This window comes from Fundulus heteroclitus, chromosome 6 (genome assembly GCF_011125445.2).
Source record: "Fundulus heteroclitus isolate FHET01 chromosome 6, MU-UCD_Fhet_4.1, whole genome shotgun sequence".
Classification (NCBI taxonomy): Eukaryota; Metazoa; Chordata; class Actinopteri; order Cyprinodontiformes; family Fundulidae; genus Fundulus; species Fundulus heteroclitus.
In genome coordinates, this window is record NC_046366.1 from 20003460 (window position 1) to 20022303 (window position 18844).

The 18844-nt window shown below is 38.9% G+C and overlaps 1 protein-coding gene across 5 annotated transcripts in view; it reads right to left on the reverse strand.

Moving 5' to 3' along the window:
• st18 (ST18 C2H2C-type zinc finger transcription factor) overlaps window positions 1-18716 on the reverse strand; it is a 50811-nt gene extending 32095 nt beyond the window's left edge. For 2 of the 5 annotated variants that reach the window (XM_036138277.1, XM_036138276.1), the window contains exons 1-2: window positions 18648-18716; window positions 17421-17595 (exon numbers count right to left, since the gene is read on the reverse strand). In XM_036138277.1, the coding sequence (XP_035994170.1) occupies window positions 17421-17595; window positions 18648-18701 (229 nt within the window). In that variant the 5' untranslated portion in view covers window positions 18702-18716. Of the gene's footprint in view, window positions 1-43; window positions 188-3879; window positions 4071-17420; window positions 17596-18647 lie in introns of those variants that run through there. The other 3 variants (XM_036138278.1, XM_012876197.3, XM_021323362.2) reach the window with 3 other exon arrangements.
• Between the last annotated feature and the right edge of the window lie 128 nt (window positions 18717-18844).

The window sequence follows — 18844 nt, forward strand, 5'->3', positions numbered from 1 at the left end:
TGTTAACATGTCCGAAAGGGGCAGAATCACAAGCTTGACTTACCATGCCCCTTTTAGCCTTTGTTTTTCATCTCTCGAGGACATCAGGGAGGAGACGGAGCAGAAGGATATCGAGGTGGGGTTACGGGGTAGTCCACGGTGTCGCTGCTGCGAGAGCGCGTTTGGTTGTGGCGTGTACGTGTGTGTACATGCGTGTGTGTGTGCAGAGACACTGTGATATTCCCCCAAAATGCGAAGCTTTCTTTTTTTTTTTTTTGTCGTTCTTTTTTTTCAGGGGGCAGCCTTTGTGTCACTTAACAACCAATCTCATTAGCTGCTGGGCTACAATGGGCTGAATTATTTTCGGTGTAAATACACCACTCGGTGATCCTGAAGGTAAAACCTCTGAAGGTCTTTTTAATGACATAAAACACAGATTCGTATCAGAAATAAGAATAAGCCCCGTTTCACCCAACAAGGAATTTAGTGCAACAGTTATTATCACCGCTTTTACTTAAGCAATTTCCCTGTTAAAAATTCATAAGTGTAAGTATATAAATTTATTAAAACAAATTAGCATTCACATGCAATCCTGAGATGAAAATTCTTAAATAACACAGAGAGAATAGCAGGATGTTAAAGTTAGGTTCCAGGATTTTTTTTAAAAATGAATTAGATGAAAATAAGTATAAAATGTGTCCATATAGTTTGTGCACAGATTTATTTATTTTTTTAAATCATTTATTTATTTTTGCTGTGCCTGTTGGTGCAGAACGTCTAGAAAATGTAGCCATTGTAAGAACTTGAAGTCATGACAGCTGTCTATAAGCATAAGGGACATGTCTATTGGCCAACTTGACCCTTGTTAGAAAACAAAACAAATACAAAAAGAGAATACTGCAGCCTGGGACTGCCGAGCCGGGTCACTGGAGATTTTCCAGACAAACGCCGCACAGAGGAGGGGAGGGGAGGAAGAATAAAAAGGACAGGCTCAGAATCTCATTTTAACAGACCGCACACAATCTGGGCTCCCACAGAACTATCTCTGCCTGACCGCTTTCTATTTATCCCTTATCAGTGTTTACCAACCGCTAGTTTTCTTTCATTCACACTGTGAGGCAGTTCTCTTACTATCAGTCAACAGCTGACACCGTGGAACAGCCTCAAAGGCAAGAGGAAGGGATCAAAACTAAACCAAAGCTGTTTAAACAATACAACAGAGGAAATAAATTCATAAATCCTAATTCTTCCCAACCCACGAGGGTATAAGCAGATCCTTTATAGTTAGGCCAACAAGCAAAACCGCAGCCAATGAGGTACATTACAATCAAGGTAAATTCTGAAATATATTTAGAATTTAAAAAGAAATCCTGATAAAAAAAAAATCCTGAGTGTTATTAATTGGAAGGCTTTTACAGTCTTGCCGTGTGAAGCAAATTTATGTATCAAGGAAAAGGATTTGTTTTTATTATATGATGTTTTGAGGAGAATCCCATTTCATTAATCACTCTAACATTTTTACATCACAACTAAACAGATTGAAAATATAGTTTATGTTCGCACAACCTAAACATTTTTTCACGTTTTTAACAATCTTACATTAATAATGAAATACTTAATTCGGAGTATCTCGTTGGGATGACACAACTTTTAATTACATTTATTATTGATGTGGAGGATGTTATTAAGATCTATATTATTTACCATGCTGGTTTCTTTGTAGCTGTTTTTGTAAATATGTATTTAGCAAGTATTATGTGATATCACCAGTTTTACACAGAACCTCAACTACTTTGGATCACTACCTAAAATGTCAGCATAACCGTACTGTTAGAATAATAATAATAAAAAAAAAGCAGGAGTTATTTTTTTCTGTTGCACAAACAACACTGTTTTTACTGCAGTGCTTTTGCAAAAGTTGAGCAATTAATTACATTTATTCAGATCACCAGCTGCTCAACAGCAGATGGATCGTTTCTGAAAACCTTAGTTGAATCAAATCCATATAATTCATTTTTCGGGATTAACTCGCTGAAGTTTGAGTTGGGGGCGAAAACAGGTAACTGGATGTGTGATGAATCGGTTCTTATTGTGCGGTTTGGTTAGGCTGCCCTGAAGACACATCACTTAACATATGTAGCACAATAAGGAAATATACCTCAAATGGCTTTTTATGTTAAGAGCCTTTTTTAAATTTCCAACACAGTTGCGGTGTGTTGTCCAAGAGTGTGGAGGAGTTTGTAAGTTTCTAAATCAATTTTCCTTTTACAGCAGGTACCATGGACAGTTCCTGGACGGCAAACACTGGTTACATTAATGTGTTGTGTAGCAACCAACATCCCTGTGCTTTGAAGAAGAAGGGGTATGGATGAGAGAGGAATAATGTCTCTTACTTATCACTGCTGGAGCACACAGACCTGCCACAGCCTTTAGCTGCTTTCATAATTAAAACAAAGTGTTGAGGTGTAACTTTGAAAGCACTTTCTTTATGTTTCTTGAATAACTGGCTGAACTTTTTCAAGAATTGCTTCAGATGTGAGCTTTTACGCAAGCTGTATTAGTGAATGTTGGTTTGAATTTGGAAACAATTTGAAACCAATAAAATATCAAAAGAACTGGAATTTACCGAATGTTGAATATCCATAGCCGAAAAGTGTGCGTGTGAAAGGTAGAAATAGAGGCGACAACCTCTGGTGAATTTTAAAGTTACAAACTAAATAATTTCTTGTTTTTGTCTTGTTTTTTTTTTTGTTTGTTTTTTCAAAAACTCCTCTTTTTGCTAAACAAGAGTCCACTTAAAGATGGTACATATGGGGTAGATTAGGAGCCATTAGGGAGCTGCGAGTTACTGGTAAATCATGAACTTTTCTTGCTAGCATCCAGCCTCCTGAATCAATAGTTGCTCTGGAGACTACTGAGTGCTTCGACCCCTCCTGTTTAAAGCTAGGTGTTGCCCATGTCTGACATTAAAAGTTAACCTCTGGACAACAATTATCCCCACTAGAGGTTAAGCATTAGCATATCTCATTTTCCCCAATTTTACAACAGTTACAAAGCAAATAATTGCAGAAATTCTGCATTGCTTCGCCCCCAGCTGAGTAGTTTGGAACATGTCAGAAAAGCTGATTTGTGATTTATTTTTCTGTCACAATTTGGATAGTTTTCAAACTTACAACACAAATTATTTGAAAGGCAGAACAAGAGGCAATAAAACACTTGCCTGACTGCTCAAACATGTTATTGGAACAGAGAGTAAATGTTTAAGTGCATTAGGCTCAGTGGTCTTGTATGTACAGCTGTCACTGTCAAAGCCACAGGCAACCTGACAACGCTTTGTCTCCACACACAATACGAACATGTGTTCTTCTAAGACAAGCTTATTCTCCGCACAAACGCTGCGGATCTAATCTGGGGAGACAGTATCTCATGCTATCTGGATGATCAAAAATAGGTCATGCCTCTCAAAAAGCAGTTTGAGCCATTTAATCTCCTCTCAAACTGTCTGAAACCTGAACAGAAGCTGCGCTTGCTTTCCAGCAAAGATTTTGAGGATGCCGGTTTTCAGCAGACATGCAGCTCTCACCATCAGTGCAAGATTTCTTAAATACCCCCTGACATGGTTCAAAACAATTGCCAGCTCTATTCTCTTTTTCTCCTTTTTTATTTATTTTTGGAATTTTCAAAGCACAAGTTAAGCAGATGGCTAAAATCTAACTGCGAATCTGAATAAGTTCCCAACACTTTTATATATCAGCTCCCGCTTTAGATTTGACCAGACAGCGTCTACAACAGCGTGAGCTAAATGCCTTGTCATTTTACACGCGCGATACGGCGGATCAGTGATATTAAACGCTGACCAAACTGACAGTATAATAAATAAAAAAGAACTTTGACACCAACCTATTGCTGTGATCCAAAAAGTTAGATTTTCTCCCAGTCTCTTGATAGCTGAGCTGGTGCTGCGGCTTTGAAAGGTAGTCCCCAGGAATATGACATACTGTGCCTTTGACAGCCTCGAGATAAGCACCTGCGTTCGGGTCCCTTTTTACGTCACACCTCCCCATTCACAGCCCTTCAACATGATGCACATTTGCACATCAACAGCCACCAAACCCCCCCTCCTCCCCCTAACCCTCCCCTCCCGTCCCTCCTCGCTCTACTCCCACATCCGCAAAAAAAAAAAAAAAACACCCAACACACAAACAGGCACACAAGGAGGCAGATGCGCGCACTAGCCTCCACTCAGGCGCGCGGACGCTTCCACAGACACCACCGTTTTTTTGGGTTTTTTTTATGTGAACTTACTGAAGGCAAAACTTACACCCAGGCTAGCGCGCACAGGTGATTCTTTTTCCACTTCCTCCAACTCTATCAGCTTTCCCTATGTACATCAGTTCCTATTGTGTGCTGAAAACGAGTAAACTTTCACTTGCTTTGTGGTAAGACCGGGGCATATGCCCTCCCATGCTCCTCATACATCACTCATCATGCAAATGAGAGGGAATGTCACTCCTCAGCAGCAGATGGCCAGGGACGATAACAATGGCTCAACAGACCAGTTTCAGTGTCTATGACTTTATCGCTACGACAACAACAAAAATAGATGGCATGAAAAGTGGGATTCAGCGTTGTGAAAGAGCTCCCTCCTTTTTCATATTTAAAACTCTTTCACACTTGGTCATGGCTAAACATCAAGAAGAAGATTTTCTGTTTTAAGAAGTTGCCGGGCGCGTGTAAAGTGACCTGGAAATGATTTTTGGTGACCGCAGCATTAAGCCTCCTGGGATTTTACCTACTGGGCGGGACTTTGACAGACTCTGGGTCAATTCACCCCTTTGCCAATTGGTACCTCTGATTTGCAGCCACGCATTAACATTTCACCCCTCCCTAATTCCATTTTGTACCTGTAAACAAACCCATTCATGTGCATGTACTAAAACCAATCAGTGTAATTTTTGTTGAAGTCAGATATTTCTTCATGACCTATGGAGTCAAATTACCACAAAATGCTTAAAGCTCACATGTAGTTTAAGTCAATGGTATACTATTGTCTAAAGACTTTGCATTGCACTCAATTCCAATCAATTTTGGTTCTGATACCCATTTGAGTCTGCTGATAAATAAAAATAAACAGCTCTAAGGCTATATTCACACTGCAGGCGAAATTGGGCCAGATGTGAATCGCGTGTGAAAGAGACGGGAAAGGGCTAACTCAGATGTAACCATTGGATGAAACAAGCATGGCGAACCTTGTAACTGTTGCTCTATTTAACAGTTGGACGTCAACATCATTCTTCTGATTTGAAGGTTTCAGCTCCGTAACGTTATTTCCACTCTTTGCAGAAAAACAGCATTTAAATGTGAGTCAAGAAAGTCACATCTACATACTACATGTAACTAAAGCTAGTCACCTTAAAAATAAAAGTATTTCCAAACACTACTGAGCAAGGCCATAATCCAACTACTTCTTTGTGCATTTCAGTGATTCACATCCTCACATACAGGCCAGGCATAGGCATTGCAGCATTTTGGGTAACAACCCCCCTCCCCCCTCCCCCGTTAAAAGAAAATAGTATAAAGAAAGACAGATGCCGTGTTTTTAACTTAACTTTTTAAAAACGGGGAAATCTTTTCTAGAAAAGACGGAGATTGTCTTGGAAACACTTGAGCATCTTCCTAAATCTGACCACATACATTACATGACATGAAATAAACTTTAGTGGTAACTGTTAAATCAGCAAAATGACCTGCATATATGTGGATATTCTTATTATTACTGCAAGTCGAGCAGGTGTAAAATGTTTACCTTATAAGTTCAACTAAAAATCAGGAGTTGTTTGGTGATGACACAAACCCTCCTGCCCAGCCCTTATACAAGTAATTGGGTGTTATTCCTCCCCATAAGCCACATTAGCCCCCCACCCACCCCCCTACATGCCTTCGACAGGCCTGAACAGGGAAGACTAAAAAGCACAAGCAAAAAACACAAATGCAGATATCTTTTTTTTTTTAAAAACACCTCCCAACCCAAAAGTGATGTCACCCTGCGTCCTGCTGACTCCTGTTCATACAAACCCCCACGGCGCAGAGTAAACAGTGGAAGCGTTTAGCAAACAGGGCCAGATTACAATGACAAAGGCAACCACACTTCTGGGTGGAGCCTGGGGGTGGCGGATGGGGGTGGGGGCAAAGGAGGGGCGGCTCAGAGTTTTAAATGAGTGATACCCCCCCTTATCAAGATCCCCCAGCTGATGGTGAGGGGCCACCCAAACATGAATTTCTATTGGGGATGCCCCCACCCCCCCTGCCCCTCGTCACCACCATCGCCACCCCTTGTCCTCAGGGGACTGACGTGAGAACACAATATGTAATAATAATGAATTTTCAGTTCTTTTTTTTTTCTGTGATTTGTGCACTTGGTTATGCAAGGCCGGGGACTTGAGGACAGAGAATATCATTACTTAAGGTTTGGCAGTTGATCATCACCTTGTTTAATGCCTCATTTGAAAGTCTAATTTTTAACTGTCTTCGAGAGCCAATCCATGCTACACCGCGAAACAGGCATACAAAGAGAGCAGACGCGCTCTGGTTTACCCTCTTTTCCCACCGTTTGTGTCTTGTAACTGTACAAACACATCAAAGTGAGGAATAATCTATCCAAGAATCTTATCAAATAGCATGTTCTTTGTTTGCGAACGCAGACAATCTCACAAGCAGCTTGTTCGAGGGATGATTATTTCATGTTCTGGACTGTTTGAGGCAAAAGAAATCAACTTATGTTAAGCAATCATGACACATTGGAAGAGAATTACATATTGAGGACTACACAACAACACCATTACAAAATGTTACATTTTCTTTTAGCCCCAACATCTGTTCAAATCTAAAAAGAGAGACAGAGAGAGAGAGAGAGAGGGAGAAAGAGAGAGAGAGCGGAAAAACTCATTCAGAGCCGACGCACAACATAAACTAGTGTTTTGTCGAGCTATTTCATCCACTGAAAATGTGGGCATAACTGGAGAGAGCTGATGGAGAAATGAAAGAGGAGTGGGTTGGACAAAATTACATGTCAAACAAGGGTTCACATTTAAAAAGTCCTGCTCATATTTGTAGAAAGTGTTTGATTGCATTTAGAAAGGTATTACAATGGGTCACATCTGTGTCTAAAAGCTTTTTGCATTCTGCTGCAAATTATGTAAGCAGAGCGAAGTGTCACGGCACCCTGTTGTTTTTGAGCACTATACCTTCCTCCTGTGAAACCTACACAAATAGGTTTAACTCGATTCTTCTAATGCACGACGGGATCAAAATGTCAGCGGCGTAACTTCAGCAAACCCTCTCACTCCAAACACGCTGCCCGGTAATTTCGACAAAGCAAACATGACTAATTTCACATGGCAGCCCGTGCAGCCAAAAAAACAATGCACATCCACCCTGCCATTCAATGAGACAGATGTGTACAAATCTCCATCAAACTGTGGTTAATTTCCGCTATGATGCTTCAAGCCTTGGTCTGAAATGACAGATTCTTCTTGGTGGTGCTGAACCCTCATTGTGTAACCACTTGATGCCTGCTTGTTCATCCCACAAAGTCACGTAAAAAGGGGCTGAATTACATCTAAGAGAATACCTATTTGCATATGCAAATATGAGCCCAACATAAGTACACGTTGATGTTGATATGGCTCCAGGATGTAGTACTACATTTTTGCTATTTGTCAAAAGATGGGACATTTCCTTTTGAAAATACAGTACATTTTTCATGGGGATCATTATCTGTCAGCTTGTTTCATCTTAAAAACAGAAGCGATTTGTTAGCAGGAATCCCCTTGGGAGGAAAACTGCATGCGACCATAGGCAAACTTACAGCGTATTTATTTAATTTTCCTTGAAGATGCTTTAATGCAATTTTGGACAAATGTGGGTTATTTGCTTTTTTCAACTCTACTTTTCAAACCGGACTACGAAAAACCAGAATAAAAAGGTTTTGGTTGGTAAAAATATAACCCTTTTTAGTGAGGGACTCTCCTTACTTTTACCATCCTAAAATACTACAGCCTATAACTATTTAAGAACAGACTACAGGTCAAGTTCTCCCTTTGCTGAACTATTTCATATCCAGGCATAGTCCTTATATCCCTTCCTAATTCTGTTTCATATCACTAAACAAATTTTCCTGTACCCATTTTCTTAAAACATTATGTATGAAAAGCAGAAGGGTCGAGCTAAGTACGATTATTGGATCGTATGGAGAACTAGTGGATGATCATTTTCACATTATCTGGGGTTGCCCTGCTATTCAGCCATATTGGAGTGAAGCTGTAACAGTAATTACGCATGTGATACGTTTTAGTTTGAAATACGATTTTAGTACTATTTACTTGGGAATTATTCCGACATCGGTTTCCTCCAGTGACCGATACTAAATTAGTATTTTGTTGGCAGCTGGTAAAAAAAAAAAAAAAACTCCAGTGAAAAAAATGTGTATTAAGAAATAGTAAAGAAATAGTAAAGGAAATATTTAAAATGGAGAGATTAACTTTGTCTTGAACCTGAACAGTTAAAAAAAATACTGGAGGGAATGAGAAAACAATTTTGAACACTGGGGCACCATGACAGGCAGTAGTTAACATTGAACCCACAGATGGCTGCCTTGCCTTGCGTTACTCCACCTGCACACTTGTGCACTTTGAAACTTGTTGTTTTTGTCCAGAAAACACAGCACTTCTGCTGCTCTTACATAATGACTCCTATTAATACTAAAAACAGAACTTTTGCACTAATATTTCATTTTTGCACTAATATTTTATTGACTGTCCATGTACAACTTAAAAACCAAATTTTGCTGCTTTTATTTATTTCTTAACTGCATGTGCCCTCTTATTTACTTTTATCTTAATGTTATGTTGTCTGTGTACTTAGTCTGGTAAATATGTCTTGTCTTCACCGTGGGAAAGTGAGAAACGTAATTTCAATCTCTTTGTATGTCTGGAGCATATGAAGAAATTGACAATAAAGTTGATTGATTGATTGATTGATTGATAATATCCAAAACTTGATGTTAAGGTGAAATGAGGTCTTTTGACAGAAGGGAGGAAGTAGATATGTGTGTGCTTGGTGGCACACCCTTTTAATGGCATTGATCTCTCCACCCAAAGGGCTCAGGTCATCTACTAAAACCAGCACCACTACTGGACAGGCGGCTGCGATGTTGAAGAAAAGCAACTTGGAATTGATAACTGGGTATATATCCATATCACTTATATGGCAAGCACACATGAGACTTTCACTGACCTACCTGGAGACCCTGAATTTGATTTGCTTAATGTTGAATCTACTTACCTTTAAATGTGATGTCTGGGCCAACTTCTTGAATCTCCTCTAGTTTTTGTGTTCTTTTTCATTATATCAGTATAGTTGGAAGATACTGGTAAAAAAAAAAAAAACCTCAGTAGAAATAAAGTTTAAAGAAAAACATTATTAGTGAACTGCAGTGTGTTCACTTAACATCTTGGCTCTAATCTGCTCTGATCGACCCCATTCTTGAGCAGGGAAGGAAATAAATAAATTGTTACTGTAATGCTCGCAAGTGGGAAGAGCTGAGTAGAGCTCGGCCAAACCAAGCCAGTTTAAAAGGGGCTTAACTGTACCTGTAAAACAATTTGTAAAAATGTTTATCAACTATTATGGATGGCGCTCCTTTAGTCTCCACCGTATGAGTGGGTATATTTTCAAACGTCAGAATTTGTCGTCCCTGTGAGTAAAGGCTACGCATAGAGGCCTTCGGCCAGTGCACAGAAACAGGTGGAGGAGAATCAGTTTTCGCAGTCTATGTTTTAAACAGCCAAGGATCAATCCCATCTGTTAGCATCTTATTAGAAAGACTTTGAACAGCAGAAACAGTATGAAGGAATATTCTAACTATTGCGGAACTTTTTTAAAAAAATCATTGATTATCTTGATACCAACGGCACGCCAATAGCTAACCCTCATCAAACGCAAATTACTCTAAGCGATGTCCTGCACGTTGATATTACGAAACATCCCCCCCGTTGGTTACATTTTGATGAATGGTCAGTACAAAAGATGTTTTTGGGCAGAGCAATCTATTTCAGAGCAAAACTACTAAGGTACAAAATGATTAAGAGGAATAAATGACCAGCGGTCCTTAAAACTATAAATACATGGTTCTATTATTTAGTAGATGCTCTCAGATATTAACGTTGCATTGGAACCGACAAGACACAGATCAAGTTTTATAAAACATGCAACATCGAGCAAACGTTGAGAGCTGTACAGCAAAAAAAAAAGCAACATATTGCATACTTGCCAAGACTTTAGCAACAGTGTTAGCAAAGATTTTGAGGGCTCTGACATAGTGTCCCCCCCCCCCCCTCTATACTAATTGATGTTTTGCAAACATGATATTCTCTAAGTTACCAAAGGGATGCATGCCTATGTAGCTGTGAGGGGTAACAATTTAGGGTTTTGTTTTGCATGGGTGAGGAAGTTTCTAGAATTAAAATTGTGTTAATGGGACTTCTTTAAGAAATGTTGAATACATTATTTTTTTTAAAAAACAAATCTTCTTATTAATGTACTGGAATTTCCATGTGTAAAAGAAACTGGAGAATAACAGCGGGGTCTAAACTAAGTGTCCACATCTCTCCAAACCCGACCATGATTAGAAATTATACTTGTGAAATCCTAAAACAAGATATATGTGACTATGTGAACCAATGTGTGGGTGTAAGATATTTGCCCTTTAAGTTCCATTACAAGGCAAAAGTTCTTTGAAAATTGCTTCGGCTGAGCCTAAGTGTCCGAAGTTCCAAAAGAGGAGGTTTTTGAGGAAGGATTGTGACTGAAAAAAATCTTAGAAAAAGATACATACTGAATGCACAGAAGAGAAACTTCAAGTCTAATTCGTCTAATCAGATAACTATATTTTTAAACTTGGACTACATTGAATGCCAACAAAGGCTTCTGGCTGCAGGTCTTACTTTTAAGAATCCGAGCCGCAGTGGGTCACAGCTGGTTTCCTGAAATTACTGTCTTCAACCGAGAGCATCTGATTGGTTACAATAAACAAATCGATGCTTGACTGGTCAGTCAGTGTCTTCCCCTTTATGAGCGAGGGGCTGACTTTGTTGTGTCATTGAGAGGTGTGGTGCAGATCTGGGTGTCTCTGGGGGTCCCCACCTCCCCCTAACCCATTCAGTCTAAGAATGCAGCGGACACGCCTATGAGCGAGGAGATAGGAGCTTGGGTGCTTGGCCAAAAACGAGCATTTAAACAATGGTAACAGGTGTGTGTAATGTGTGCTTTGATAATGACCTTGGTGGCCATAATAGTATGTCTAGACACAACTAAATGTAAGCATTTCAGTCTGGGGTCCTCGCTGCAAAAACGCTCAGACATGGGAGGAGATTCTTAGTCCTTAAAAATAAAAATTAAAGAAAATGAAATGAAACTAGTCTTAGCCTAATGTCTTCAAGGAAATATGATTTTCTATGATACTACAAGCACAAGGGGCATCAAAAAAAAGTTAAGCCTATCACTCAAAATATTTGTATAATAAGCTCAAATTATCTGAAGTATTTGGAGATATGCACTTGAATAAATAAATAAAAACACCATTAATGTGGATGGCTTGCCATTTCTGATTGCACCAGATACAGGAAGCTTTGTGACATAAACCAAAATGCAAATGGCCTTTGAACAAAACAAAGAAATTGATTATGAAGTAAGTTTCTCCGGCACAAGTAGCCGCCGTTGAGTGATTAATGGGGGCGGGTCATTGATTTGCTTTTGTTTAGGATCTTGGTTAACTTTCTAGATACACAATTATAATTTGTTTCCAAACAATAAATCTAATTTGGCTTGAGCGTGTTAAACTTCCGTATGGCCTCTTCTGTGTTGTTTTACATCTGAAATTGGTTGTTATCAAAAGGCACGGCGTGCTGTCTGCTGTTTCTGTTTATATTTGTTGCCTTTCTGATTAGATATTGTTTTTCTCAGTGTATTGGAAGGTGGGGCCCTTTTTAAGAATCAGAGTACTTGTTTGCCGAGATCCTGCTTGACTTGTCTGTGATAAGAGTTAATCCCCCAGTCATACATCATCTTTCATGATGCCAAACGCAGTCTCCTTGTCGGGTGAAACATGCCAAAAAGTGTTCACAGAGTGAGCTCAGAGTGATTTTCGCACAAGCAAAAGGTGAGGGGAAATGTTTGTTGGGGTACCGCAGCACAATGCACTTTTCATGCATATTTCTGTATATTTGCAAGTCAAATTGCAGTGTTACAGACCAGATTATTGAGAGGATTTTTTTTTTCTTCCTCCAGCTTTCAAACTTTGAAAACTTCCACAGATCCAGACATTTATACTTCCCGATTTCTCGCATCATCTCTCCAAGATAGTGATAATACGATTTCTGTGTTTTTTGCGCTGTTGAGAAACAAACTGGATTATGAGCAGATCACTACATAAACAGCTTTCTAAAAGGAGGGAGCTATTTTAAAAAAGGCTGAAGAAATGCAAAGAGGGATTTAAATTTTAATTTGAATTTATTCCAGCAAGTGAAAGGTTCTTTTGAGAGGGGATTTCAGCAAAGATGATGGTATTTAAAAGTGATAAACAAGCATCTAAACCTCCAGTGGAAAAGCAGTCATTTTGCCTCTTCTTTCTAGTGTAGAGAGGGGGGGGGGGGGGGGGGGGGACTGGGCTCGCTTTGGTCACATCCAAAGAAAAATAAGAATAAGTAATAGTCGTAATTAAAATGTAAATAAGTGAGATTCGGGGAGATTTTTCAACTGATTTCTCTCATAATTTGCGCAATTTACATTTAGTCTTGACACACCTTGTGGCTCTGAATGAATAGCTTACATGTCCTCAGGTGCAAATGCCTCCTCTCTGTGTACTTGGCATTGCATGTTTTATACTATATCGGATGCTTAAAAAAAAATATTTCACACTTATCACATGCGATTTAAATCACGACATGACAGAGAAACACCAGGCAAAGTTCAAAATTAAATGCCTTACAAATCAGAATTTGTGTTAATTACGGGTTGTTGGTTTTGTTTCAGGGAGTACATCTGAAGAAAAAAAAAAAAATCAAATTTTTGGGGGGAGAGTGATTCACTTTGGGCAGCCACACATCACATTTGTGTGACAAAGAGCGATTAACCAAGCCTGTCAACTGTTATATTTGTAATATGTGGATTATAATGCTGTGACTGGATTTCAAGTGTGTCTATTCTCCTGCGGATGACCACTAAACTTAAGCAGAGAAACCTATGCCACACAAGAAAGACAAAGAGTTACATCATTTTTGTAGAACAGTTAATCCGATCATGGACAGTGTGTGTGCATTTGCTATCTTCGGAAAATGCCAGCAAAGGCGCTAAGTAAACCTATTTTACAAGACTCCCTCACAAGGATCCAGTGCCAGTATCGGGATAAAAATTTCACACAGCAGCATGGCTCAGTCACATAACCTAAGCAGGCTTAGGAAAATGGAACACAACAAAGTGTTGCACTTTCTTCCCCGCATGTCTTTTTACTGCACACACACAAACACACACACACACACACACACAGACAAAAAAAAATATTTGCTCAACTGACTGATGTGGAGTTTCAGCATAAAAGCCAGTGAGGACTAATGGCTGAATAGCATGGAGATACTGTTGTTGATGCTCGGAGTTGTTTAAAATGGTAGATTATGGAAGTGTGCACCTGGCATTCTGTGGACTAGCCTGGCAACACTCCTCCCTTATAATTATAATGAACACACAGTAATTCAGGGTTGAGGCTGAAATACGAATGATGTCCTTTGAGACAGCTTGTTTTAATGGCTATGCAGAAGAGTTCCTAGAAGTGCAGATGGCAGATGCAATGCCTTTGAAGCTGTTTACAGATTGTGCACAACAAGGTACGGAAAGACCCCTGGTGTGAGGCCATATTACTTTAGTGTGCTTCTCAATTATACCGTATACTAACAATGCAGCGTATGTACTGTAAGGATACAGGGATACAGACACCACATCATGACAAACAATTGTATTGGCAAATTTGTATGGATTCACCTTTAACCTTTAAGCATTACATCGCATTTTTATTTCACTCAGATAGCCCACTATACTGATTTTGTCCACATAGGGGAGCATTTCCTCTGGTTCACATGCGGTTTTTCAGTACTACCTGCGAAAGGCCAGGTGTTTTTGTTCTTTTGACGTATTTACCCAGGAGATAAAATTACACTGTGTACAGAATCAGTAGAACGTCTCTTTAACCCAAGAATAACTAAACAACAAACAAACTAAATACTAAACTAAAACTAAGTTTTACAGTCAGTTTAAGCTAAAACATCATTTTGAAATATTTGTTTTTGTGATTTCAATAGTACTGGGTAGTGTAAGAATGTGAGAATGAAGCATAAGTTAAAATTAACACAGACTTAATAAAGATGAATTTCTAAATAAACTTACTATGAAGCAGTGGTTTTTAAATGTTTGCTGATATGGGCCCCTTTGAATAAGAAAATATTTTCAGTTTATTAAGATTATTCGTCATACTACTATCCGCAGGTATAGACTAAACAGCAGGGGGTGCTGTTGTCACATTTAGAATGATTTAGAAGGCCTGGACAAAAAGAGGCTAGCCTGTTTTATATATATATATATATATATATATATATATATACACACACACCCCCCCCCCTGCTGAGGTTCTATTATGGCTTAAGGAGGTGAGCATCCCAAACCATTCCCCCATTTAAAATTATACTTCTACCACCATAAAAAGACGGACAACAACAGCTTGGAGGAAGAAGATTCCCCTACATGCTGAATGTGCTTGCAGACTGTGGCAGGCAGAGGAGGCAACAGACTCATCGCGTCTATGGGAGCACCACCCATTGATATTTGCTAAAAGTTCGAGGTAAAGTTAGAGCTGGCATTAGCGTCAGGCATTAGTGAAACATTTCTATCACTGTGTTACTGAGGCAGACAGCTTGGGGATTGTGCTGGTCGCGAGAGTGTTTTGAAGTTGCCAGATTGTGTATTTGATCATACCAATACATTCTAAAACCGACCCATGCCTAATTGCACTGTATATGTTTAAGGTCATATACAGTTAACTAGAATATACATTCCAGTGAGGCTCATTTGTGAGATTAAAATACTTTTTGGAAAGAAAAACCTTTATTAGGGTATTTGACATACTTTCCATCAAGCCCAGATTTCTGTTTGAATTGTTTTTTAATTAGGTCAGCTGAGTAATTTTAAATGTCATAATAACTAATGGAAATAAAGGCTTGTGTAATCAATCTACAGTGTGTAGATTAATTACAACAATGTATTTCATAACATAACAATGTATTTCAGTTAGTAAATCAAGTTGCTGAAATAAATACAATATTATTGTAATTTATTGAATATCACTATCTATCTATCTATCTATCTATCTATCTATCTATCTATCTATCTATCTATCTATCTATCTATCTATCTATCTATCTATCTATCTATCTGTCTGTCTGTCTGTCTGTCTGTCTGTCTGTCTGTGTTTTTTTATTTCTCAAGTGGATGTTGCTGTTTGTTGATATTTTTTCTGGTTATTTACCTACACCGTTTTTAACAATATTACTGAACTTGATGCTATTTATATTTGTGGGTTGTTTCGTAAAGAACTTTGGTCTCTGTGTATACATTTGGATTTATATATAAAATCCATTATATATCTATGTATCTATCTATTTATATCTATTTATTTATATCTATCTATTTATCTATATATATATATAGAGATAGATAGATAGATAGATAGATAGATAGATAGATAGATAGATAGATAGATAGATAGATAGATAGATAGATAGATAGATAGATAGATAGATAGATAGATAGATAGATAGATAGATAGATAGATAGATAGATAGATAGATAGATAGATAGATAGATAGATAGATAGATAACCCATCTATTATTTTCCATCTATCACAAGCCCTCCATGTGTTCTTTTATTACATAAACTAGGAGCTCATTAGGGGATGGACCCTTACCTCACAATGTTGTCGCACCTTAACCGACCACCAGAGAAAAAACTAAACAACTATACACAGATCCTTCTATAATAAACAAGAATTCAGCAGAGCATGAGACAGCCTGCTCTTTCCATGCCTACAACAGAAAATTCCCAATCATATTTCACTAGCAAACATTTTGTGTAATAGTCTGGTATTATCGATGTGTTCCAAACATGACAGTGGAACAGAGCAATACTATTAACATTATAATTTACCTTCTTTCCTAATGAATTCCTGATCTAAATAAAAAGCTCCAATTCGTCTTTACTACAACAGGAGGTTTTGTAAAATATAATTCCCATTTACAGGTAAAACAAAATTATTGGTTATCTCTGACAACAGGTTTGGACATGTGAAAGCAGAACTTCCTATATGTTCAGCACTTTTATAAAGCCTTTTTTATAAATACTCCTTGCTTCATAATGAAGTCTTAACTTGGGGAGCAGTATTGTGCATTTTTTCTTTAATGTTTCCTTATTCCTGGACAAACCTTTGGCACATTGCTGCAGACAGGTGCAGATTTTTGTTAACTTTTAAATTTTACAGGGACACAGAAGATATATCCTGAGTCATGTGCCTCAATAATAGGTCTGGCAACGCCTATGGCGTAAAGTCCTGCACTATTTAATTATACTTTTAACACAATTATGCCATGATCTTGTTTGAAAGGTTAAATGGTTGCACCTGTTGGCACTTTTCGAATATTCAACCAATGCATTTTTATGCCTTTATGTACACCACAGTTAGTGTATCTCTCTCCCTCCCTGGCACAGTCCCAAACGCATATAAAAAGGAGTGCTGAGTCTTTGAATCAGACCACTGCTGTGATACAAGAGCAACAAAAATGCTCGCTCCAAGAAAAACTTTTTGCCGCTTCTAAGTCGCACAGGAGCCACATTAGCATGTGAAAGGAATAAACAGGAGCATTCTCAGTTACACACTCCACCTGGCTGCAAACCAGCGTCCTTGTCAGAAGTCCACCCACCGCACTGGCTAACACTGAAAGACCTCCTGGGGACCGCAGTGACCATTCACTCGCTCCTCTCTTTTTCCCATGCACCTGTGACTGTTTTTGTGTTTGCTATTTTTCGCTTTGTCTTTTTCTGGCAACACTGTATCATCGGAGACACACTTTCTCTCAAAAGGAATTCTCCTGCCCAACAATGTGGTTTGTTTGTTCACCGGATATGGCAGGCCAAAGAGTCAAAGCAAAAAATAAATATATATATAAAAAAAAAAAACAAGTCACCACAGTAATAATTGAAATTGCCAGGGAAAGAGAAAAAAAAAAAAAGCCAGGTGATTCGGTAGTGTAGCTGAACTGGAAATAAGAAATGAGGTTCTCTTTACCAACTGGTTTCTTGGCGAGTTGGGGGTCTTCACAGGTGCAGTTGGAAAGGCTCGCCTCCTTACTCTCCTCGGACGGCTCATCCGGCTTCTCCATGGTCCTGGACCTTAGAGAGCTGCTTTTCCATTTTCCAAAGGACTTTGCCACAATCGCTTTGTCCGCTCCTTTCATTGTTTTCTGTAAAACACATTTACAGCATGACTTCCCAGGTTTATCCCTCTTGTGAGCCATCTGCCCCCTTTTTTGGCTCCCCGTAAACCTGGGCTCATCTTTCCCAAACCCAAAGTAAAAGAGAATTAGGGCATTGTGTGCATATGCATTCTCTTAAGCATTCCAGAAAATTTCCTGATTGCCCTGGCATCTTTTTGTTAGAGAGCGCTTGGACATTGTTTTCCTCTCCTGACATTTTTCAATTCAGTGCTGAGAGGCTCGTGCTGATTGAAACTGTATGAAACAATACTTTGCAAAGTACAAAAACACAGTAAACAGTGGATGGAAATAGAAAAAAAAATACCCAACATGTTTTCACATTTAATCCAACTTAAAGGAAATAAAAATAGCACATTATGCCCTAATTGAGTGCTCTACAGTCCACAAATACTATTACAAGGCCGATCAGGATTAGCAGAGGAACATACCTAGTTATCTATTTCTGAGTGCCAAGACTGCTAGCAGTGGGCAACTAAATTTCAAAAGCTGGCAAATCCAGTTGTCTCCTAAATACAGAAAGTACTTAAATCCGCAGCTAACAGAAGAAAAAGACGGATAAAGGGTGCTCTGCATATCACCAAAAAGCTTGTGCACTTTTCAGAATCACTGGCTAGGTTAAACAAATATGCTAAGTAGAGATCAAAACAATCCTTTGATCTGCAGCCTAGTTTCCAGAGAAATGGCTGGCTGTTGTTGTAAATAACTTGTATAAATCTATACACCATTTGCCTTCAGGTAATATGAAAAGTGCCAGGAATTCTCAGGCAAATACCTTGTGGTTAGGAAATAGATCAGATAAAAGCATATAAATATTTCAGAAATCCTGCACTTTGTAATGTTCTGCATTATAGCCCAGATTTTTAACCCCCCCACCCGCCACCACCCTCCCCACCCCCCCTCCTCCCCTTTAGTCATTACATTTATTCCGCCGTACCACAGAAACATGACTGAGAACAATCAGATAACACAAAAACGCTTTCTACCCTTTTCTGTTTTGTAGGTTGCAAAAGTGCTCCTACCTCCAGCGTGCCATTCAGGTCGAACACAGTGTAAAACATTGTGCTAAACTTCATACAAAAGAGGCTCGAAGAACCAGAATGCAGGAGCTATGCAACTTGCTGACTAACTTTGCCCTCTGTTTTGATCGGCCACACAAAGAAAAACGCTGTCCATTCAAAACTGACAGCATAACTCTTTTCAGACGGGTGGGGTTGGG